Here is a 24,484-nt window from a genome sequence, read left to right as displayed (position 1 = left end):
TCCAATCCCTGGGGGCAACATCATCATCATTAATAATATATTAATCTCCAATCCCCAGGGGTGATGGGGGAAGTAGTCCAGCAGTATCTGGGGACCCAAGCACAGGGAAGTCTAGTCTAAGTATTTCATGGTATCAGTTTTTGGGTCATTTACATACACATAGAGCCACTTGCGTACCATTTTAAAGCAGAGGTTGGATGGCCATGGATGCTTTAGTTGAGATTCCTGCATTGCAAGGGGTTGGACGAGATGACTCTCGGGGTCCCTTCCGACTCTACAATTCTATGATTTGGGTCTGAATGGAGGCAATGGTTTGCAGACATAAATTCACTCACCTTTACCAATACTTTATGTCCTAGTGTACTGCTGTTCTAGAGGGTCCCTGTGCTTATTCTGCCTACATTATAGCTCTAATTTGAATGGTCCCCATCTGCATTTCTGGCATTTCACTTCCCTCTGACCCTACTGCACACAACTCCCCTTCCATTGCCAGGCATGTGTATACACACTCTCACTCACACCATGTATATGGCAAAGTAAGACTCTACATCAGCACACCTTGGGCTAAAATAACAAATGTGTGATCATGTGAGGAGCCACAACACTCTCTTGGTTGGTTTGTTCGGTTTTTAACTCTCTTGGTTTTGTTGTCCTTGTTTTGCTGTAAGCAATCAGCAAGCAGAATTCTCTTGGGACAGCTGATTCATCCAGCTGTTGTCTGCACCCCCCTGCTCCCTCTTCTTCCTAGCTGGGCGAGAGCCCCAGGAACCCAACCTGCCACTGTTTCCCATTGACCCTTTGGGGAAAAGGGGGCTGCATTAGGAATTTGGGACTCTGCATGACAAAGTAAGAATTCATGATGGCTTAAGGGTTTTCATGACAACCCCAACATTTCCAGGGCAATTGGACACTGCTGTTCACAGAGTTAACATTTCTCAGCACTCTTAACAGACTAGACTTCCCACAACACTTTAGGTTGGGGGGGGGTCATGTGTGTTCAACATGCTTTGAATGTCCCAAACTATTATAAGTTAAATCACATTCACCCAGTTGTGAATTAGTCTAGTACTGAATAGTCCTGTGTCTTCCTTTTGAGGGGTCCATTTATCTTCCCACAAGAAAAGCACGGAGGCATTTCTAGCAACAGGTTAGCCAACAAGGAAGCCATCTCCCCACCCCACACCCCACCCCACCCCAAATGATGCAGTATCATCACACCCATTGGGCTGTTTGGGGATAAAATAATAACATTGCAGTAGCAGCAAATGTTTTGATGTTTAACGCACACACTCAGAGAAAACCCTCTGCCACCTCATCTTCTAAAGGGAAGGCTCTCAGGAATAATGATGTTGTGGGGCAGATTTAGAGGTCTAGCAAGCCACATTAGGCCCACAAGACCTGAGTCTGCCCACCTCTGCAACCCATGATCTGAAGAACAGGTTCTACTTGTGTATGAGCAAAAGAAGACTCAGTGAAGAGTTTGATAGTGAAGGAAAGATTTATTTGACTTTGAATGCCAAAACCTTAATGGGATACGGAAAAAAGATTTAATTTAAATTGCAAAAGATGTGAGATATGCAGCACAACAAAACAAAGAAACTCCCAACAAATATTTTACAATTAAGGAAAATGAATTTTTTTTAAAAAAAAGAAACAGATTAGGCACAAATGTTACATTCATTAGCTTCAGGTTTCACAGGAATGTCCTTTAAAAAGAAATAAAGGAAACTGTTCTTGATCTGAGACTCACCGCTTGTATTCGCACACATGCCATATGCTATAAAACAATGGTTAACGAAACAATTCATGAGCTGATAGTGGCTGCTGTGCCCCTCCACTCTCATGCTTAAGAGTAACAAACCACAATCACTCACTTAGTGTTACATCTGAAGTACATCTGAAGTACATCTGAAGTAGCCTGTAGCCAATAACGAATCTTGGCTACAATCCATGGTTCGATCATAACACTAAGCTGCTGGTCATGACTGGTCTGCTCTGCCCGTTAGTGGGGAGGAGTGAAGCAGGCTCAATCAGGTTATGATGGCAAACTGCGGTTTGCCATGATGCATGAGTTCTGCCATAAGGAAATGATCATGTGTAAGCTTTGTATCTGCTGATTTCTGCACAAGCATCTGTTAAAAAGGCGCAGGAACAGTCTTGGCAAGGTTCCTTCTCTGGTCAGTTGGCAACTCTAGTCAAGTTCTAGCAAAGAAATCAGATACCTATGCAAGTAATTCTAACGTGCAAATAGAAAATGCTCTGTGTGCATCTCCTTTCTTTAAAAACAACCCACATATTTTAACCTAATGGAACAGGTTGCAAAAAAAGACCTCTGAAATCTCCAAAAAATACTCCAAGTCACATTCATTTTCTCCTAGGACTGGACTGAGAACCAAAACCCATTTTTTTGTGGACACGTTTTAGCATCTTAAGAGGCCTCAGTGAAAAGCACTCCAACAGTACTGCTGGTTATTGACACTATCTGTGAATATGAACACAAGTGTTTGTTTACCAATGGGGACTAAGCATGACAGCATCTCTGGTGAATCGGGCCCTTGGTCCTTGACAACTAGCAATACATCCTCCTGCATGCACTTGCCACCAGCATTGATTGCAAGTGTGGGGAACCCTTGCCCCCCACCCTGATATTTGCTGAACTACTACTCCCATTAGTATCAGCATGCACGGCCAATAGCCAGGGATAGTGGGAGTTGAAGTTTAGCAACACAATGCAGTGCCAGGTGCACTGTAGGTGTTTCCCCCTTCCATTTCCCACAAAGAAACTCCTACACTGCAGGGGTGTGGGACCTGCGCCCCCCTCCAGTTGATACTGGACTACAACTCCCACCATCCATCACCTGTGGCCATGCTGGCTAAAGGGAATTAGAGTCCAACAACTTCTGGATGGTGCCTCAGTCTCTCCATCACTGCTAGAGAATGTGGCTGCAATATGGGTTAGCTACACAAGACGACAAAACCGTGAAAATATACAAGAGAAATATCTTAACCAGCTCTTACAATATCCCTCATCCTCTTAGCCATCATTTTCAGGCATTCAAGCACCATTATTGCCTTCCAGGCATCTGCAAGCCTTCTAGTATTCTAAATTCTCAAATTAGGGGTTTAGCCAACAGGATGCAATTCCGACTTGGCAGGACTCCCATCAGGCACAGCTAACATGATCAAGGGCCAGAGATTATGTCTGAGGACACCATGTTCAGGAACAGCTGGAAGGCATCTGCATGCTTCATTCACAGCACATTTAAATCACTATGATAGCTGCATATTCCTGTATTGCAAGGGGTCGGACATAGAATAGGATTGTAGAATTGAAGGGTGGCATCATAGTACTTTACTTGTACAGTATGAATGTGGCACAATACTTAACAAACCAAGATAACAGAGCACACTTCAATTCTTTAAACCAACTTTTTGGGTGGAACAAATCATAGTTCCTTGGGTCCATAAGTAACACACAGCTTTGGTTTCTCCTGACGTTAAAGTGCTCCTTGTGTGCTCAGGGGAGGAGGTGGAGAAGAGGAGACAAATTCTCAGTTTTAAATAACAGAATGAATTGGCCCTTGATCTCTAATTCTTCCATAAAGAATACTGCCAACCTTCACTAGTGGGAAGCCATCTCTTCGCCAAAAACCCCAAATCTGATTTTTCAATACATTGTATGTAGTCTGTCCCATAACCTTAGTCAAAGGATAATCCCTCGGAGCAAATGTGGTGGTTTCCACACGTGGACTCGTGGTGGGACTGGATTAAAGTATTTGCCATCAGCCTCTCCCTTCCAGGCACCCAAGCTCTCTGAACTGAACTGAATCTTCTTTTATACAACTTATGGCTCCAAATAGCTTCCTGTATCATTATTAATTATCCAATTTCTTTAACACCCTTCATCAGAGGATCATGGGTAACAAACATGGTAACAAACAAAATCGATACACCACCTCCCCACAGTTTAAAATGCCCAAGGCTATTTGCTCCCCACAGCTACAACACATAACTCCCTCCGCCCCTACATTGCCATTGTGCTCAGTAAAAAATAAACAAGAGGATACTGCCCACTCAGAGAGAAAGAGGAAATGGAATGGGGCACACTGTCACAGGAAATACTACGATGGCATTTTAAAATTCATGATGTAGTGAAATGCAGCTTCAAAGACAGCACAGCACAGAGAGAGAGCAATCTGCTATCCTCATAATTCACACCAGAACTGTTAAGGTTTTTACAAAGTCAGAAGCCTTAACAAACATATAAACACAGCAAAACAAATCAATTATTTTCTCTTCCCCAATTTCATTAGGAATCCATTCACACATTTTAAAAGGAAGGAAAAGTGTTCTTGTGCACTACACACACCCCCAACACACCTTGCAGGCTTGGGAGGGGGGGTTGGAGGGGGGTGGCTCAGGCCCTGGTATGTGTTTCACATTTTATGCTAGAGCTAAAAAAAATATTTTCAAGAAACAGGACCAACAGATGAACCAGAAACAGGTTCACTGAGTGCCCTTGAATGCCCCTTGCCAAACCTCTGGATCCAGAAGAAACATCTGGGGCAGTGGCTAATACCCTGACTCATTGTTGGGACGGAGTAGTGTCTTTGCTGCCAATGATTAAGCCACTTGGTTGGGATGGACAGCTGGGTGTGGGGGTAGGAGAATCTCTTAGAAGAGAAGGTGCTTGTTGCTTGGACGAGCTTCAGTTGAATTCCTCAAAGGGTACAATGTCACTGGGCAGAGTCCCGTTCACCTCCGGGACGGTCTCAACCCCCAAGTAACCCAGCAGGATCTCGCTGCGGCGCCGAGAGAGTTGGAGGATGTCTTCTGCTAGCAACGGGACTGTGGAGTATCTCACAATGTCTAGGTCAAACATGTCTTTCAAATATTGCAGGATCTGGTGCTGGGGAGGAGAGAGTGGGAGAAAGATAATCAGCAGCATAGTTAGCAATAAAAAATGAAAGACTGGGCAATTTGTGGCTTGCGAAACACATGTGGTCCTTGGCCTCATTTCATGTGGCCCCCAACACCCCCTGGTGCTCGGGAAAGGGATGAGAAAGAACCAGCACGATAGTTTGTTGTTGTTTAGTCGTTTAGTCGTGTCCGACTCTTTGTGACCCCCAGGATAGTTAGCTTGTAATAAAAACTGAACATTGTCTTAGGCTGCGGGTGGGAAACTTGTGAACTCAAAACTTCATGCAGTCCTCAGACTCCTTTTCAATGTTCAGATAACAAAGGGCGCCAAAGATATTAAAGACAAAATACATAACACTATTTTTTTGGGGGGGGGTGCAGTGTTGCAAGAAACAATCAGCAAGTATTAACCACTTTGAAGTTTTTTCTACAGTCAAGCAGTATATAAATTTTATGAAATACTGTAAATAAATAACGTATGACCAAAAGTGGATTTTCATTTTTTTTTAAAAAAAAAGTTACCGTGCAACTGGTATTATTTCTTTATCTTTAGAATTGAAAAGTTTAGGTAAAGCAGTATCCAAGATTTAACAAAAATTAATTAAAATTAGCTGTATTTCCTGCATTGTAGGAGGTTGGACTTTGGGAGGCTTCCAACTCTCCAATTCTATGATTTTTAACTTTATTTACCTTGAAGAAGCAGCAAACCTCAGAGAGCTGCTCCTTTGGCCCCAAGAAACCAAAGGCAAGAACAGGGCTGACATGCTCCGATACGGAGTAGAAATGGGATATGAAGCCGTCTGGGACCTGATGTGGGAGAAAGAAAAACAAACTGAACAGGGGTTCACACACACACACACACACACACACACACACACACACACACACACACACTGTAATGGGATATATTTTTAACTTTTACTCAGAGCAGACCCATTGGAATAAATGTACCCGAGTTTGTCCATCTGTTTCAACAGGTCCATTCTGAACAGGAATGACATTGGATACAACCCAAGTATTTATTAAAATACTTTGGGATGTTGTAGCCAACTAAGGAATACTGAGAGTAGACCAACTGTAATGGATGGGTCTAACTTGGTCATGGCCATTAAACCTTATTTTCATGACTGCAAGTTGTTTTAAACTGTTTTTAATACCATGTTTTAATGTTGTAATCTGCCCTGGTACCTTAAGGTGTAAGGGGGCTGGCAATAAATAAATAAATAATAAAACAAAAAATGTTATTGGGTCCACTTCTAGTAGGACTAGCATTGTGTATTTTATGTTTTTATACTGTGAACTGCCCTGTGATGAAGGATGGTATATAAATTTAACAAATAAAAATGATGATGTGATAGCAACTCTTTGTACATTGCAATGTGACTACACCACCCACAAGGACTGCAAAACAAACTGATACAGCCACATTGTGACTTAAAAGCATCCTCTTTAGTATCAAGATAAACATCACACATAAAATATCAGCTACAAAGAAAACCAGGAAAATTCATAATGAACATAGTAAACAACTAAACAAAATATCCTCTAGAGATCAGGAAGCAAAATTTTACAAATGAGAATCAATTAGACCATTAGCCTCCTCCCCCCAAAAATCAACTTGCTAACCAACCACTGTATGTAAGTCAACTATACCATTAAACTTACCAACAGAAGCCGCCTCTTAGCTTTCAGAACCGACCAGCAGGCAGTGGCAAGAGCCTGAAATTAAATACATATAGGAAAAAGCAAGACTGTCATCGTGCTGCCAACTTTTATTTCTGCAAGGAATCTGTTGCTATTTCAGTTTGTCTAAAGCTGATTTCTAAGTTCAGGTTGAAAAGAACAGGGTGCTTTGGCATCTAAGAAATATATGAGCACTTTGCCGGGGGGGGGGGTTGCACTCCAAAAAACTCAGAACAAAACCAGTAAAAAAAGTAAAAATCCTGAGAACATCAAAAGAGTCTTGTTGGATCAGGCCATTGCCCTATTTAGTCCAATCTCTTCTTACAGTGGCCAACCAGCTTCTAGTAATGGGAAACCCACAAGCAGGATTTGAACACAAGAGTATTCTCTCCTCTTGTGGTTTCTAGCAACTGGTATTCAGAAGCATTGCCGCCTCAAACTATGGAGGCAATGCATAGCCAGCTTCCATGAATTTGTCCTATCCTTTAAAAAAGCCATTAGGGTTGGTGGCCATCACTGCCTCCAGTGAGAGCGAATTCCACAGTTTAACTACGCTCTCCATGAACATGGACCTTATTTTATCTGTCCTGAGTCTTCCAACATTCAGTTTCAATGGATGTTCATGAATTCTAGTGTTGCAAGAGAAAGGAGAAAACTGTTCTTCAGTGAGTGCCAAGGCTAGTCTCCTCTCCGCCTGACTCAACCATCATCCAGACACCTCCTGGAACAACAGCCCTTAAAATTCACAGCCTTCCATCTTCTCAGACTAAGAACCCACCTCTACCCTAAACCTGTCAAGCAGGTCCTCCCATTTTTGTGTGTGGATTGGGAACTGCTGGACAATCCAAATGTGCTTTGGGCAATAGCAAAGCAAAAGAAAACAGAATGTATTTATTTCTAAATAATTTGACGTATCAAATTTGAAATGCAGTGGTACCTCAACTTACGAACGACTCGACAACTGAATTTTTCGACTTACGAATGGGGCAAATGGCCGCACGCTTACGAATGTCTCGACATCCGAAAGGAAACCACGGCAATTTTAGATAGGGATTTTTCGACTTACAAATTATTAGATAGGGTTGCTTCGACTTTCAAATTTTTTCGTTTCCAATGCATTCCTATGGGGAATCGCGTTTCCAATGGCGCTTTTCGACTTACGAATTTTTCAACCTACGAAGGTGCCTTCGGAACGGATTAAATTCGTAAGTCGAGGCACCACTGTATCAAATTTCAAAACAATCATGAGGTGGTGTAGTGAGTGGCTGGACTAGGACATGGGATACCAAGGTGGGTTCAAATCCCCCCTTGGCCATGAAGCCCACAGGGTGTGACCTTGGGCCAGTCACTGCCTCTCTCAGCCTAGGCTACCTCCTGAGAAGCAGGAGAACCATGTACGCCATCTTGAGCTCCTTAGAGAAGAATATGAGGTGTAAGTGCAAATAAATAAAAACAAATATTTCTCCTTCCCAGTGAGGGGTATGTCCAGCTGACGCACCGTCTCCTTGAAGCTGTCTGAGAGCCAGCGGTTCCGCAGGACAGCCAGCACCGAGGAAGGGGGGTTCTCCAGGTCCTCAAAGGCATCCATAAGGATGAAATCCAACACAATATCGAAGAAGCTCATGCAGACCACCTGGGAAGAAGAAATACAGGTAAATTGACAGACCTGAATATAACAATAACAACAACAATAATAGTTTATTTATTTATTGCCTGCACTTCACCATAACGTCCCAGCATGGGTTACAGCATTAAAACACACCGTTAAAAACAATTTAGTACCATTTAATTATTTTAATTAATGCTTGAATCTTTAAAAAAACTTTTTGCTGATAATTCCATTGTTTTATTCTTTGTAAACTGCTTTGAGGGTTGTTAGAGTTTGTTCTTTTTACAATCAAGTGGCATATAAATTGTATGAATCAATAATAACAACAGCTTTCACTGACTACTTTTTATTTTATTTTATTTCAAAAAGGAGAAAACGACACAAACCCCTCGTCCTTCCAACTCCTTCTGAGTTGTGGGCCAGGTCTCCTGCTTCAGCGTATATTGAAGCATCTCGTCATAGCTTTCTAGGAAGCCCTTGGTGTTCTGGGATGTTGGGAGGAACAGAGAGACAGCTCAGTTGCTAAATCTATGCCACAACTCAGCACCACAGCAGACTGAATCACATTAGTCTAACTAAGAGCAGACCCACTGAAAATGGGCATGATTAAACTTATGTGTGTTCATTTCATCAGGTCCACTCTAAGCAGAAAGTAAGCCCCACCTTCACGACACATTGAAAGCAATATATTGCCACGTTAAACAGTCATGGCTTCTCCCCCCACAAAGAATTCTGGGAGCTGCCATTTGTTCAGGTTGCTGAGAGTTGGAAACCGCTCCCACTGCTCTCCCAGAGCTACCCTTCCCAGGGTGGCTTAATAATCAATCCCTCTTCACAGGGAACTCTAGAAATTGTAGCTGTGGGATATACACATAAAGAAATAAAGAAAAAGTGGAGTGAAGTGGTTGTGGTTTCAGGTCAGTCTTGTTCAAATTGGGTCACCCTGCTAAAGGTGGGGTGGGAGAACTGGGTGGGTAGACATGGCTGGGCTCATAGCTCTAATCAGCCTCCAGTTGGTGGAGCTGAGACTACCCATTTCTTTGGGGATCCATATGCTATCTATTCTACTTGCCGATTGATGTATAGATGAGAAATATGTATATTCTTTGTGTATGGGGTGTTTGAATCTCCAAGAATCTATCAATTCCAAATTTTCCATCATTTCTAGAAATATTTTTGGCAATTTATTCTCCTTTTTCTTTTTATTACCTTTTGTTTTATCCAATTCTGGGTCTATTACTCCATTCAAATCACCCATAACAATTATCTTTGCATCCAAAAACTCCATTAATTGGCTTTCCAGCCTTCTAAAAAATTCTACCTTACTCCCATTTGGCACGTATACTCCAGCCCAGATTCATTGTTCTCCTTCTACTATTGTTTTTACTATTACAAGTCTTCCTTCCTCATCTTTCCATACCAATTCTGGTTCCCACGAGTTGCCCATGACTTTGCTATAGAGAGAATAGATCAGTGGTTCCCAAACTTTTCTGGGCCACTGACCCCTTGGGGTTCCATAGACTCATGGTGCTACTCTACAGAAAGCATTATTCAGAATGGCGGTTTGCATGACCCGCTAAAGAAGATAATATATAACTATCAATTTCAAAACAGTAGCAATTAATTTCACTTAATTAATTAAGTTGTCCACAACCCCATTAAAACTTTTAAACTTATTTAATTCAACAAACTGAAGAACTTGACCCAGTGATCCCAGCATTTAAAAATGTGATAGTCCTTTACACCTCTGGCATTCCTGCCGGTCCCTTGCTTCTTAGAGACTCCTGGGGAATCCCCCTCCAGAGGGCGCCACCACCCACTTTGGGAAACACTGGAATAGACGAGGAGTAAAAACTGCCCTGCAACCAAGGTGAGGGCTGAAGCCATCTCTCTCCCTCAACTGGCCCCCTTACCTTTTCAGCCTTGACCATCAACCCCATCACCATCCGCTTCCCCACCTCCCCAAAAAAGGACTGGTTTCTGTCATCCCGAAGAAGTTCCTGCAAAAGAGAGTCCTGTTCAGAGATGACAATCCTTTCCATGGAAAGAGGGAGGAAAACAGCAGTGTAATTGACGTAAAGGATTCTAAGTAGCCCTTGGTCAGGAGACAATGATTGTTTGTCTGTTATTTTCTCTGTGGTTGGGAGCAGCTCTCAGGAAAAGAAGAGGCTGTAGCTCACTGGTTAGAACATCTGTTGTGCATAGAGAAGGTCCCAGGTTCAACCCTCTTAGTGGCATCTCCAAGTACGGCTGGGAATGTCTCCCTCTTGAAACTCTGGAGAGCTGCTGCCTGTCAGTGTGGGCAGTAGTGGGCTAGATAAACCAATGGGCCTGATTCAGTAGAAGGCAGCTTCCTATTTAAATTAGCTCATTATTTAGAACCATGAGACTAGAACCTTACTTTTTTTAGGTAAAATGCTCAGCGGTAGAGCATCTACTTTGCATGCAGAAGGTCCCAGGTTCAATCCCCAATTGCGTCTCCATGTAGAGCTGGAGAAGAAACCCTGTCTGAAACCCTGGAGAGCCTCTGCCAGTCAATTTAGACAATACTGAACTAGATGGACCAATGGCCTCACCCATACCCGGTAATATAAAGCAACTTCTTCTGTTCCTCTTATCTGGCAACTTATTTGTATAACTGGAGAAGACCAGAAGTTGAACATGGGACGTCTTGCATGCCAATCATGGGCCCAGCCAGCCACTGACCTCTCAAAACAGAACCACATTCCCACCTTCGCACACAGGTGGAATAGGGGTCTGGAGGAGACTTGGCATTCCCCTACCTGAAAGGCTTGTCTGACACAGTGGAGCTTTGCCAGGAAGTCATGGTTATTATAGCAGCCCAAAAGCTCTGTCCTAGAAGAGAAGAGAGGGGTGAAAATGGAGGTACCTGTAAACATTCAGGACACTCCTTAGGCACATATCCCTTGAGGAAAGGGTCAGTGAGAGAGTGCCTATGGGTTCCAGTGACAAAATGGCTGCTACAAGGGGCAAGGCAGGGCACATACTAACTGGCATCTCCAAAAGAGAGACAGGACAATGTATTGCTGGCCACAATCACACCATAGTAAATACTAAAACAGATTAAAATACTAAAACAGATTAAAAAATACTAAAACAGATTAAAATTACTTCAAATTTCTAAGCATCTGGGTAGGCTTCTCCAAACAGGAATGTTTTACACTTGTTAACTCCTCCAGTGCCACCGCCACCTTGCCTCCTAGCATCCCTCTAGGTCAGGGGTCAGCAAGGTTTACTGGCCATGGGCTGGATCACTCCCATGGAGATTGTCCGTAGGCCGGACTGGCGCAGCGCAATGCCAGAAATCGCATCTGCGCATGTCCGTGGTGCCGGCAATCACTTCTGTGCATGCCCAGATGCCAAAAACCGCACTTGCGCAGAAGCAATTTTCGTCGCCTAGACATGCGCAGACGCAATTTCACGAGATTTTTGTCGCCGCTCGATGAGTCCCTGCACTGCACTGTGCCGGTTTAGCGCAGCACACAGGGGACTCGCCAAGCAGGTGGCTCGGTTCAGGGGCCGGTAAAACGGTCTTCATGGGCCACATCCAGCCCATGGGCCACACGTTGCCAACCCCTGCTCTAGGTCATCCCACCACCTCCCAGGGGTAGTAGCACACAATACACAGACTATACGGAGCTTTCTGGTACGGATCAGCTCGCTAGCTCACCGGAAAGTCCTGCATGACACCTGTCCATCCTTCACCAACTGCAAAGCATCTTCATAAGCAGCAACTGGCTTGGAGAGCTGGAAGGGAGCCTCCCCGATTTGAAAAGAATCAAAGAGCTGCAAAAATATAACAGAATAAAACTGATGTCACCCGAAGGCCACGGATTCCTAAATACCAAGCTGCCCTAAGGCAATGTTGGGTTGGATTGTGCCAAGCTGATCCATGCTTCTCTGAGTTCCAGACTTGACTACTGCAATGACACTGTACCCAGGACCGCCCTTCTTTTTCTGTTTTTTAAAAAACATATTTTATTGATTACAAACTTAAACAGAATTACATAATAACATCAACAAACAAAACTCCCTCCCAGAGTGCAGATTTGTCTCTAAGTAGGACACAGCTTCTGTTTTCACAGCATCAGTAATATAATTAATTACTGTACAAGTGTCATTCCAGAGCATTTCATGTGTTCTTCTTCGTGGGCAAAAGATTGTGCATGCTGAATAAAACCAAACCATGTTGCATAGAAGGTAATACTCCTCTTTCCTGTACAATGGTCAAGCTTTAAGGCAGTTAATTTGTCTATAACCGTCAAGCCCCAGACCTGTGAGATCCAAGCTCCAAAAAGATCTGAGAGATCTCCAGTGTAGAGTGATTACAGCTGTTAACAGATGCATGAGAAAATCTTTACTCATTAAGGTACGAAATTCTGGAAACTGATAGTACAGTCATACCTTGGTTCTCGAACAGAATGCAGCCAATCGGAAGCCGCGGAAGCCACGCCGGACATTTGGATTCCGAAAATTGTTCAAAAACCACAACACTCACCTCCGGTTTTCGATCATTCAGGAGCCAAAGCATACAAGTTCTAAGGCATTCGGCAACCAAGGTATGACTGTACCACCTCTGGGTCCATAGGAATAGTTTGCTTTGTAATCTGGTTAGTTATTTATAGGTCTTTCCACCAAAATAGGAATGGTTTGTGTGCAATACTGCCTTGAAGACAGCTCAATCCTCTGCAACATGCTCAAAGCAAATTTACTACAATGGACAAGCAAACATGGAAGGGATTCCCCACCACCACAAAGGCAGCAAGTTTGGAAAACCACAGCACACAGTACAAATTACCTCAGCAGCAGAGAAGAAGGAATCCTCAGAGGTCAAGCTGTTTTCTTCATCGTCGTCAGCCCGGAGTCTTAGAGACTCCTCTGTCAACGGGAACATGAGTGTTCTCTCTGGGGAAGATGGGGAGTGGGAAGACTCAGACATCAAAATAATAAGCATGCTAGGATGATGCTCAACACAGCATCCTGGAGGGCCAGAGAAAAAAGCACATTTCTGAGGTCACCACCCTCATCCCCAATTTTACCTGTATAATATCAAAGAACATTCCTGCTAAGTCAAGGGGAAGTCTGTCCTGCCTCTGTTTGTTTGTTTGTTTACCTATTTCATTCAATTTATGCACTGCCTGATTTTTCAGAGAAAATCCCCAAGAACTCAAAGAAGGTTACAAAAAAAGCAACAATAGAATGATCACTAAGAAAAATAAATAACCATGATTGAAGACTTTCAAAAAAGTTTAAATAACCAAAGCCTAAAAACAGATTAATAATGCATCAACTTTCTAAACATCTCAGTAGGTTTGTCTAAACAAAAAGGTTTTTAGTACATTCTAAAAAGAGTACATTGAAGGTGACTGGAGGAGGTTACTGCTAGGTGGATTTGTAGCTAGTTGACTAACTGAACCCAAAGAGTGCTCACTTATGGTTCTTCATCATCCTGGAGAAAAGTAACAAGTGGGATGCCACAGGGTTCTGTCCTGGCCTGGGCCTGTTGTCGTTCAACATCTTAATTAACAACTTGGATAAAGGAACTGAGGGGATGCTCATCCCATTTGCATAAGATGGGGGACACCTGGCTTGCCAGTAGTACATGTAAAAAGAATTTAAGGGTCTAAGTATACCAAAAGTTTAACATGAGTCAACAGGGTGATGCAGCAGCAAAAAAAGCTAATGCTATTCTGGACTGCATCAGCAGAAGTATTGTGTCCAGATTAAGAAAAGTAATAGTCCCACGCTATTCGGCCTTGGTCAGACCGCACCAAGGTCTATGATTCTATGGCTGCTTGGTATCAAAAGGAAGAGGGTTCCCAAGTGTAGGTGCTGCCACACTAAAAAAATTGAGGTCTAACAAGTGTGAAACGGGCATTATGCGGGACCTGTAGCAGTGCCAGTTTTGCCTATCAAAGCGGTCAAGTAGGCACAAGTGGAGTTGGGAATCTGATAGGTAAACTGGTCCCAAGTTTGTTAAGGGCTATATATACTAATAGTAATACCCAGAACTTGGCCCACAGCTGGATCCTAGCCCCACTCACCCAGGTCTAGCAGCATGCTGTCAGCAGGGAGGGTGGAACCAAATTCTTCCTGGAGGTTATACGCCCGGTGCAAGAGGGATTCCAGCTTCTCTGCAAACTCTATTTTCTGGGATTCCTGCTTAATAGAAATATATATATATATATATATATATATATATATATATATATATATATATATATATCATTTATTAAACCTTGCAGGGCTCACACCCATCTAGCCCCTGAAGCTAGAAGGCATGATTTACAGCAAGCATGCTGTAACATGCAATGAAATCCCCAACAGGCAGCAAGATAGGCCAGAGGTACCCAAAAGTGAGGTCTGCAGACCATCAATGATCCATGAGCTACATTCAGGCAGCCTAGCCATGGCAACCACCATGACTGCCAGTGCAGTATAGTGTTTAGCGTTGGACTAGGACCTAGGAGACCAGGGTTCAAATCACCATCTGACCATGAAGCTTTATGGGTGACTTTGGGGCCACTCACTTACTCTCAGCCTATAACGTACCTTACAGAGTTGTGGGGATTAAATGAGGAGGAGAACCATGTATGCCACATTGAACACCTTAGAGAAAAAGGTGGGATATGGATGCAACCAATAAATGAACTCTGTGGAGAGGTGTAGCAGGGTGTGTGTGTGTGTGTGTAAAACAGAGGGTGCAGCCGGTGCTCCTGCATCTTTAGAACTCTGTGCTCTGGCCAAAGATTCCCCACACCTGTCACTGAGCTCAGGTATGGGACCCCCCCCCCTTCCTGGTTGGATGCTGCTGAACTGCAACTCCCATCAGCCCCAGGAAGCATGGTCAATGGCCCCAGGAGCTGTAGTTCAGCATCAACTGGAGGCTCAAAGGTTTCCCCACACCTGAGCTAACGGGTCCATACCTCCAGGAGATCCTCTGGCGGTAGCTCCTGCTCTTTACGGCTGTCCCAGGTGATGGAGGGGCTGGTGTGGTCCCTCTGCCTGGCAGTCAGAGCCTGTTCCCACTTCTGCAGGGCCTCTTCAAACAGCTCCACCCCTGTCAAGGCAAGGTAGGCAGAAAAGAAGCCAAAGAATCACACATTATATATATATATATATCAGCTGGTTTTCTTACAGTAGATAGGGAAAGTATAGCAGTCAAAAAGGTTCATCTTTTTTCTCCCTCTTTTCTGGCCAGCATTGGAAAACTCTCCATTGGCAACACAAACCACCCCCTGCCACATTTTTTTTAACTTAGCAATTGCTTTCACAGAATCATAAAATTGTAGAGTTGGAAGAGACCCCCAAGGGTTGTCTAGTCCTACTTTCTGTAATTACTTGGAATCTCCTTCCTTGCAATTTGAATCCATAGGAGCAACAGAAAACAAGATTGCTCCAGCTTCCCTGGGATAACCATTTCATTTCATGCAGCACACAGCAGCAAATAGCCAGGTCCTGACCTTGGAAGTAGAGGTTTTCTGCACTACAGTCTCCTGCAGCTCCAGGATCTTCTATGGGTTGTGTTTCCCAGGGTCCTGCTGACGCTGGAGTCGGGCTGGAAGAGTTGGCCACCACTATCTACCATGTGAGAAGAGAAGGAAGAAAAAGAACCGTTAGCAGCCTCAAGTGTTCCCACCCCATTAAGCGTGCTAACTTTTTTTTAAAAAAAAAAAGGTGCATACACTTTTAAAACTTCTTTTATGTAACCTCTTACTCATGTTATCTCAAAAAATCCCAAACACTGCAACTGTGACATTTGCTACGTTCTGGCCCTGTGAAACCAGTGGTTTCTACACCCTGCCACCTGCACCCCTCTATCTCCTTCTAGACAAACAACAGGCAAGCTCCTGGTTCAAGAACACCTTTCAGCAACACAGAGGCACTGCAGGGAGAGTACAGGGCAGGGCTGGAGGGGGAGTATGACCTGGGAGAGAGTCCTGAGGGCGAGACAGAGAGGGCCACGAGGCTGTGCCCAGCACCGTGGCTAGTAGCCATGGATAGAAGACAAAAGGCAAAGAGAAACTCATACTGAAGCGAGGCTGTGGGAAGAGCTGGAGTGCTTGCTGGGCTCGATGGAGGAGATCCCACTGAGCGTGTCGTTGCTTTTGCTGCTTGGGCTCTGCACTCGCTTATTGGAGTAACCTGCAAAACACCACATGCGGTTCAAGCAAAAAATAATAAAAAAGGGGGCTTCGTGATAAGGAGTCTTAATTGCTACGACGAAATGAGGACAACGCCAGCTGCAGTACATCTGTTTTCAAAGGCAGCCATCAGAAATCTCTGACTAGCCGATTGCTGTGGGTTTGTTTGGGACCCTTATAAGAAGGACCAGCTGCCTGCTAGGCATTGTTACAGGGGCAGTCTGCTGGAACCATCAAAGGACACCAACTTTCCCCCCTGCCTTGCCCCAGTTCCAGCCCTGCCTTGACCCTTAAAAGTGAAGGCGCTGCTTAAGCACCCTTAATATTTTTGCAGGAGACATTATTTGCCTTTGGGGCAGAAATGAGGATGTGTTTGGCATTTAGTCCTGTTGAAATGTTTTGACTAAGTATCCATACTGTTTGGATTTGCATTATTGTATTTTTATGATTATTCATGGGAGCTGCCTTTTTGGCTGAAAGGCGATATATAAGCAAGCAGTAACGTTAACATAACTCGGGGCCTGCAGGTGCCCTGCAATCTCCGCCTCGCCACCTAAAGCAGCTTGGGACCAGGCTGGCTTGTCCTTTAAACCCTCAACCTATCACTGTGTCCTGCAGGATGTGGCACCATCCCACCAAGAGGTCCGTTCCGCACAATGTTGGGATTAAGTGTGGTGGCACCTTGTACCCCTTGGTACTCCCTCTCCAACCCCCACCCTCGCTAAATATCAGGTAGCCGGCTTCTCTGTTGGCTTCCCTCTGACATCATAGCCACCTTTCTTGACGGAGGGGACCCGCCTCGTTGGCAAGATGGGAACGGGGACACCTGTGGACTTCACCCCCGCCTTCTCTGGGGCAATCTGCTTCTTACGACGACGGCGGCGCTTCAGCTGGTGTGCTGCAAGAGCCAAGGCAACAGTCCCAAGTGCTGTGGCGAACAGTACCTTACGCAGGCCTGGAGTGAGCCTCAGCTGAGAAAAGGCAGACTTTAAAAGGGGAGGGGAAATAATAATAATAATAGTAGTAGTACTGTAGTAGTAGTAGTAATAGCAATAGCAATAATTTTGTTCTTTATATGCTGCCCATCTGACTCTGGGTTGCTTCCAACAAATTAAAACATTCAACACAGTAAAACAGCAAAATATAAAAACACAACAAAACATCAAACATTAAAAACTTCCCTATACAGGAGTGCCTTCAGATGTCTTCTTAAAGTCATGTATCTGTTTGTCTGTTTGACATCTGATGAGAGGGGGTTCCACAGGGTGGGTGCTTCACAGGGTGACATGGCGGGTGATCATAGAATCATAAAATGGGTCAGTTGGAAGGGACCAAGAGGGTCATCTAGTCCAATCCCCAGCAATGCCAGAATCTTTTTACCTAACATGTGGCTCGAATCCACAACCCTGGGATTGAGAGTCACATGCTCTACTGACTGAGCTATCCCACAGGCACTATCTTCATTTAAAAAATTCTTTTGCAGAGGCACTTTTATCCAGCACAGTTAAATCTTTCTCATATAAGAAGCTGTGTAGTTCTAAACCAGACCATTGATCTATCTAGCCCAGTGTTGCCTGCACTGTCTGGCAGTTGCTCTCTGCAATTTCAGACCACCTAGCTAAATACTGCCCACACTGCCTGGCAGCTGGTCCCCCAGGGCTTCACAAAATTAAAAAGTGGTAAGGGACCCCGAGGCTCATCTAGTTCAATCCCCTGCAGTGCAGGAATCGCACCTAAAGGATCCCTGACAGATGGCCATCCAACCTCTGTTTAGGAATCTACAATGAAGGAGAGTACACCACCTTCTACGGTTTAGTTGGAATCTCCTTTCTTGTCATTTGAATCCATTAGTTCAAGTCCTGCCCTCTGGAGCAGCAGAAAACAAGCTTGTTCCATCATCCATGGGTTGGCAGGGGGCATTCTGCAGCCCTGCCTGGAGATGCTGCTGAGGGCTGATCCTGGGCCCTTCTGCATGCAGAGCTGGTGCTCTAAACACTGAGCTAGGGCCTTCTCCAAAAAAAAAACACAATTAAGATTTCAGTCTTCAAAGTTCTAAACATAGGGATGAATTAAATGTGCATATTCACCTGACCAAACGTTGTGTAAAGGAATACCGGTATCTCTGCGACAGTCATCGCCAGAGCCTGAATAATAGACATCCCCTCAGTTCTCTGAAATGCCATTTTTGACGGAGGTTCTAGACATGTGCTGGAAGTTGCTGTGAGGAACAACCTCGGCCAAGAAGTTCACCAAGAGACCCAGCTGTCCTTTGGCAGTCTCCTACAGTCAGTCTTATCGGGAAGATTGGCTCCCTGTTGCAGAGATACGAAACAATAATTAAATAATTAAAAATAAATGGAAGGCAGTCAGACACAACTAACGGAGGGGCCCTTTCACAGAGCACACACAGAAAGGCACAATCATGGGGTAATAAACAGTCACTGGGCCAGTTACAGCCTCTCAGCCTAATCTACCCTTGCAGGGCTGTTCTGGGGATTACACTAGGAGGGGAAAGAACCACTTAAGCCACCTTGTGCTCCATGGATAAAAAAAGCAGCAAACAAACAATATACACAGGTAGACTGCACCTGAACATGAAGTTCCACTAAGGGCTTCCTCTACGAGGAATATCAGACCATACTAAACTACTGTATGCAATGTGACTGAAGTCAAGGGAAAGAAAAATGAAAGAAAGCAAACATGAGGATTTTTTTTTAAAAAAACTTTGTTAACAAAAATAAATGCACAAACATAACAAAAAGAAAGAAAAGAATTAAAAAAAACCCAAATCCTACAGCGTCACAGCCAGGAAAAGCAAAGCACAAGGGCACCATGCAGTTCCAAAACGAAAATCAAGTATTGACTCATACAAAGGTTCCCTTCACAAATAATAACTATTTATAAAAATAAAAACATTATCCACTTGTGAGTTCCATCGTTATTTAGGATAAAGGTTATATATAGTCTTGAATGAGCCAGACATTTGCATATCCTGGTAGCACCGAGTGACCATGTGCCTGAATATCACGATTTGTATTTTTTTTTAAAAAAAAAGGGTCACTCGATTTCTACCCTTTAGATACTTTCAGTTTATGGGACATCTTTTCAAACAAAATTGTTTTGCTGTAGCCAGATCATCAACAGCTGCCATCTTCCTAGAATACATCTGTGCTATAATAATTGCAACACAGGACAGCCTGTTCCTGTTCCCAAACTTTTGGGGGCCACTGCCCCTTGCTTCCATCAACTCATCCCAGTGCCCCATACCGTACCGTACCCAATAAAGAGCATGATTCAGAATAGCAGTTTGCGTGACCCACTAAGGAAGATAACAACACAATGAAATTCAAAACACTAAAAATTAAATGTACCTTTATTCATAATTCAACTCTAACGCTATTTAGTTTAAATCATTCAATGAAATTAAGGAACTTGATACAGTGATGCCAGCTTTTCAAAGTCTGGTGGTAATTTAAACCTCTAGAGCCCCTCCCATACCTCTTGGTTGTTCTCCCCCGCCCCCCAAACCTGGTAATCCGCTCACTCTGGGAACCACTGAGAAAGAGTGGGAGTTGAAGGATAGCTTGTTATGCTGACTTTTTTTTTCCCTTAAGGCGATACAGCTGGACTTTTTGTGGCTTGACCTGAAAATTGTAGGAGAGGATAATCAAGGACAATCAGAACACCAAGAGATACAAAGAGAAACACGCCAGGGTCGCTTCTCAGCTGCATGTCTCTGGGCTGTAGCACACTAAGCTGTTCACGTGACTGATTAGTTCCTCCATGGTTTTTTGTTTGTTTAACGAAGTCCCCGCACATAGAAAAGGAGCTTGTAAGGGGAAGGACTCTAATCTGGTTTTCTCTTTCACATGCTACTCTTCTACATGCAATTAATTCAAAATAAATGAATAGAAGTTGCTCTATGTACCGTATTTTTCCGTGTACTGTATAAGACTAGGTTTCCTCCCCCTAAAAAATAATGTCAAAAAATTAGGGGGCGTCTTATACACTGATACATCTCTCTCCATTTTCTTAAATCTGAGTCCCCAAAAATAGGGGGCCTCTTTCAGCCGGAAAAATACGGTAATTGTCAGAGTATTTGCAAAGCAATGGGGGTTTTCTCAAGCAGTGCTTATGAACAGTGATGCCAACTGGACAACTACAACAAGAGGGTGGAAAACTTTAAATGTATGCAGATCTGAAAATCTGCTCTTGGGTCATCAGAGTGTTAGGAAGACCCTCAGCGATTTTGAAGCAGTCCATGGGGAAAATAAAAATGCATGGGAACTCCTGTCTCAGGCCAAATTGCTTTTGGAATTACTTATGGCTTTTTGTGAAGTCCCCCACCCCCTCTTTCCCACTGCCTCTTTTCCTTCACAAAATGCTCAGGTATAAACCTGAATCCGTAGCGCCTTTTCCAAATTGCTGTGCAGACAAAAAAACTCCACCTTACAGCAACCTTTGCTCAATGGAGCAGGCATAAACACAAATTACTTACCACCAGGCACCCAGGTTATCAGTTGTCCCAACCCAACTCATCACTCTCTTGTTTGCAGGAGGGCAGAACACCAGCTACATTTGTTACAATTTGATGGACACCTACTCCTCCCTGGCATTCATCCCTCCTTCATTTTCAATCACGTCTCTGTTGTAATCCTTGGCATAGAACTTTTAAGTGACTCTATCATTGCCGTCATAGGAAGCTGCCTTATATCGAGTCAAACTATTGGGCCATCTAGCTTAGTATTGCCTGCACTGACTGCCAGCAATGGCTCTCCAGGATTTCAGCAACAGGACATACCGAGGCAGACCTAGAGATGCCAGGGATTGAATCTGGGCCTTCATTGTCTAAGGCATGTGCCCTGCCACTGAACTATGGGCCTTCCTCTAAAAATAAAGTAAGATACCAGGCTTCACACGGGACGCGGGTGGCACTGTGGTCTAAACCACAAAGCCTAGGGCAGGTACCCCAAACTGCGGCCCTCCAGATGTTTTGGCCTACAACTCCCATGATCCCTAGCTAACAGGACCAGTGGTTGGGGAAGATGGGAATTGTAGTCCAAAACATCTGGAGGGCAGAAGTTTGGGGATGCCTGGCCTAGGGCTTGCCGATCAGAAAGGTTGGCGGTTCGAATCCCCACAACAGGGTGAGATCCCATTGTTTGGTCTCTGCTCCTGCCATCCTAGCATGTCAAAGTGCAAATAGATAAATAGGTACTGCTCCGGTGGGAAGGTAAAATGCGTTTCCGTGTGCTGCTCTGGTTTGCCAGAAGCGGCTTAGTCATCATGCTGGCCACATGACCCAGAAACTGTATGCCAGCTCCCTCGGCCAGTAAAGCAAGATGAGCGCCGTAACCCCGGAGTCATCCGCGACTGGACCTAATGGTCAGGGGTCCCTTTACCTTTTTACCAAGCCTCAGAGTTGTGAAGAAATGGCTAAATTAAAATGGAATAGTCTAAAGTCAGACCATTGGTTCATCCAGCTCAGTATAATCTACACAGACAGGCAATGTCATTGCAGAGTTTCAAGCAGGGGGGTGTCTCTTCTAGGGCCTACCTGGAAATGTTGGTGATAGGACCTGGGACCTTCTGCACATAAAACAGATTCTCTGTCATGGAGCTATGGACCTTCCCTGAAACACAGAGTAATATTCCAGTCCTGATGTAAGTGGGCTGTATTGTATAGGAACATTGGAAGCTGCCTTATGTTAAGTCAGACGACTGGTCCATTTAGCTCAATATTGTCTACACTGACTGGCAGCAATGGCTCTCCAGGGTTTCAGGAAGGGACATTCCCATCCCTACCTGGAGGTGCCATTGGGGATTGAACCTGGGACCCTCTTCATGCAAAGCATCTTTCAGCAGCCTGCGGCCAGAATAAGGCATCTGAAAAGCCCTCTTGAAGGCAACAGCCATCCCATCCTCACCCCCCACCACATGATTAGAGCCCCTGGACACTAAGTTCTTATTTCATAAACACCACTAGCAAAGTGACATACTACGTTCAGTTTACTTTTACTTTTAAAAGACTTTCTCAATCAGAACAAAAGCCAAGAGTCCCATTTCACCAAGTGTAAATGCCGGGAAACCCCAAAGCAACAGCATGCAAAGAAAGAGACTACAGTACTGTACTCCTGTATGCTACTCTCTGGGGCTGGCATTTTGGAGGCAGGCTGCCCCGGGCCATGGAGGTTGTCCTTAGCTTACCAGCAGCTCAGTCCTCCATCAATTCCCGACCCTGTTTTAAAGCCATCCTAAGTCACAGACGAGTCCAACCCTAAGCAATGTCTCAAGTTCCACCACCCCCAGCAACGAACTAGCGTTTTATTTTGTTAAGGTAAACTGCACCTGAACCAGGGAGACCCATTAAGGCAGCAAGCCTAAGTAACGGTTGCCAAATTTTACGAAGTTGGAAGCACAAACGGAAACTAGGAAGGTAGGAAAAGGCTTGGCCAAAGGATGCCAAGCCACAAATGGGCTGAGGACCCTACGACAAATGGAGTGATGGCAAATGGGGGAAACGGCAGCAGCAACGTAAACTGAGACGTTATCATTTTCCAGCAAAGTACTTGCCTAAGAGCTCCTTTCGCTCGCGCAGGGCTCTTTGGAATGAAAGGTAATAACAGATTTCCCTCACTCCCCCTCACCCCTTTCCGCATAATGGAACACACCACCGTGCACCTGCCCTAAGCGGGTCGGACAATACCACCTTCCTGATGGGGGGATTGAGAAGCCCTCACCGTGCATCGGCGTTCCATGGCTTCAAAAGGGCAGCGTCTCCTTCCCGGCTACGACTCAGCTTCACAGCCTAACGCGCCTGTTGTCAGCAAGGGGCAGGGCGCCGTGGGGAGACCTCCAATTGGCAGCCTCCTCGGCCAATGAAAGCGGCCCCCTTAACCCCGTGAGAGAGCCAATGGGCGCTCTTCGCCCCTCCACCGCGTCGCCGGTTTAACTCACCGCAGCAAAATCGAGAGCGGTTGAGCGGCAATGGAGTTTCCCTCTTCCTCCCCTGCCCCCGCCCCGTGGGAAAGGGGGCGTGCGCTTCACGGCTGATTGACGTGAAGCTCAAGGGGCGGGACTCCTCTTAAAGGGGCAACGTCTCATGTACAGTAAGGAATCTTGAGATAAATAACCTGAAAATTAGGGTTGCCATGTGTCCTCTTTCCAGAACACGTAAAATTTCTGTCTGGGCGGCTTTTCTAAATTTGCCAAAATGTTTCTGGCTATACTTTCTGGATGAGACATAGACATGCTGAAGACTTGCTTTCCTCTTCTCTTCCCCTGTCCCCCTCAGCAATATATCCCAGCTTCTCTATAGCCTACATATAGTAAAGTTAAAGGGACCCCTGACCATTAGGTCCAGTCGCGGATGACTCAGGGGTTGCGGCGCTCATCTCGCTTTACTGGCCAAGGGAGCCCAGTGTACAGATTCCGGGTCATGTGGCCAGCATGACTAAGCCACTTCTGGTGAACCAGAGCAGCACATGGAAATGCCGTTTACCTTCCCGCCGGAGCGGTACCTATTTATCTACTTGCACTTTGAAGTGTTTTTGAACTGCTAGGTTGGCAGGAGCTGGGACCGAGTGATGGGAGCTCACCCCATCGCGGGGATTCGAACTGTCGACCTTCTGATTGGCAAGCCCTAGGCTCTGTGGTTTAACTCACAGCGCCACCCGTGTCCCTACATATAGTAGGGGTATTTAAAATGAGAGTCATCGTAGCATCCTCTTTTTTGCTCTTCAAAATATGGCAACCCTACTTACTGTTATTATTATAATAATAGAATCCTCCTTTCCCCAATCCACAATAATATTCTATTGCTATTATTATTATTATTATTATTATTATTATTATTATTATTGGATTTTAGCTGCCACAATGAACAGGTCTGGGAGCCTTTTTCTGGCTTTCTAGAATTGGGTTGCTCATTAATTTATTGATTAAAGTTTGCACGTGGCTAAAAACAGTATTTCTGAAATGAGAAGCCAACTTGGTTTCGGATACTTTGTGTGTGTGTGTGTGTGTGTGTGTGTGTGTAAAAGGTTGTAGACATCATTAGACATACACAGAGTGGATCTGTTGACTAAGCTCCATTAATTTCAATGGG

The 24,484-nt window shown here is 44.6% G+C and overlaps 1 protein-coding gene across 3 annotated transcripts; it reads right to left on the bottom strand.

Annotated features, from left to right (window-relative positions):
* Nucleotides 1-1,259: 1,259 nt before the first annotated feature.
* On the bottom strand, nucleotides 1,260-23,331 carry MIGA2 (mitoguardin 2). 3 transcript variants are annotated; one of them, XM_035113040.2, is made up of 17 exons: nucleotides 23,118-23,331; nucleotides 21,935-22,010; nucleotides 18,465-18,689; nucleotides 17,153-17,363; nucleotides 16,266-16,378; nucleotides 15,697-15,814; nucleotides 15,160-15,293; nucleotides 14,278-14,395; nucleotides 13,032-13,138; nucleotides 11,904-12,019; nucleotides 10,996-11,068; nucleotides 10,126-10,212; nucleotides 8,599-8,697; nucleotides 8,102-8,236; nucleotides 6,586-6,639; nucleotides 5,611-5,727; nucleotides 1,260-4,909 (listed from the first exon to the last, which is right to left on the bottom strand). In XM_035113040.2, the coding sequence occupies exons 3-17, from the start codon at nucleotides 18,558-18,560 to the stop codon at nucleotides 4,709-4,711; spliced, it is 1,779 nt and encodes a 592-aa protein (XP_034968931.1). In that variant the 5' UTR covers nucleotides 18,561-18,689; nucleotides 21,935-22,010; nucleotides 23,118-23,331; the 3' UTR covers nucleotides 1,260-4,708. The 3 variants fall into 3 exon arrangements, with proteins under 3 accessions (XP_034968931.1, XP_034968930.1, XP_034968932.1); XM_035113039.2 differs by lacking the exon at nucleotides 21,935-22,010; XM_035113041.2 differs by lacking the exon at nucleotides 21,935-22,010 and having other exon boundaries at nucleotides 1,261-4,909; nucleotides 14,278-14,392; nucleotides 23,118-23,329.
* Nucleotides 23,332-24,484: the final 1,153 nt, after the last annotated feature.

Source organism: Zootoca vivipara, chromosome Z (genome assembly GCF_963506605.1).
Source record: "Zootoca vivipara chromosome Z, rZooViv1.1, whole genome shotgun sequence".
NCBI classification, from domain to species: Eukaryota; Metazoa; Chordata; class Lepidosauria; order Squamata; family Lacertidae; genus Zootoca; species Zootoca vivipara.
The sequence above is the reverse complement of the archived record's forward strand: the minus strand, read 5'-3'. Positions and strand labels throughout refer to the sequence as shown.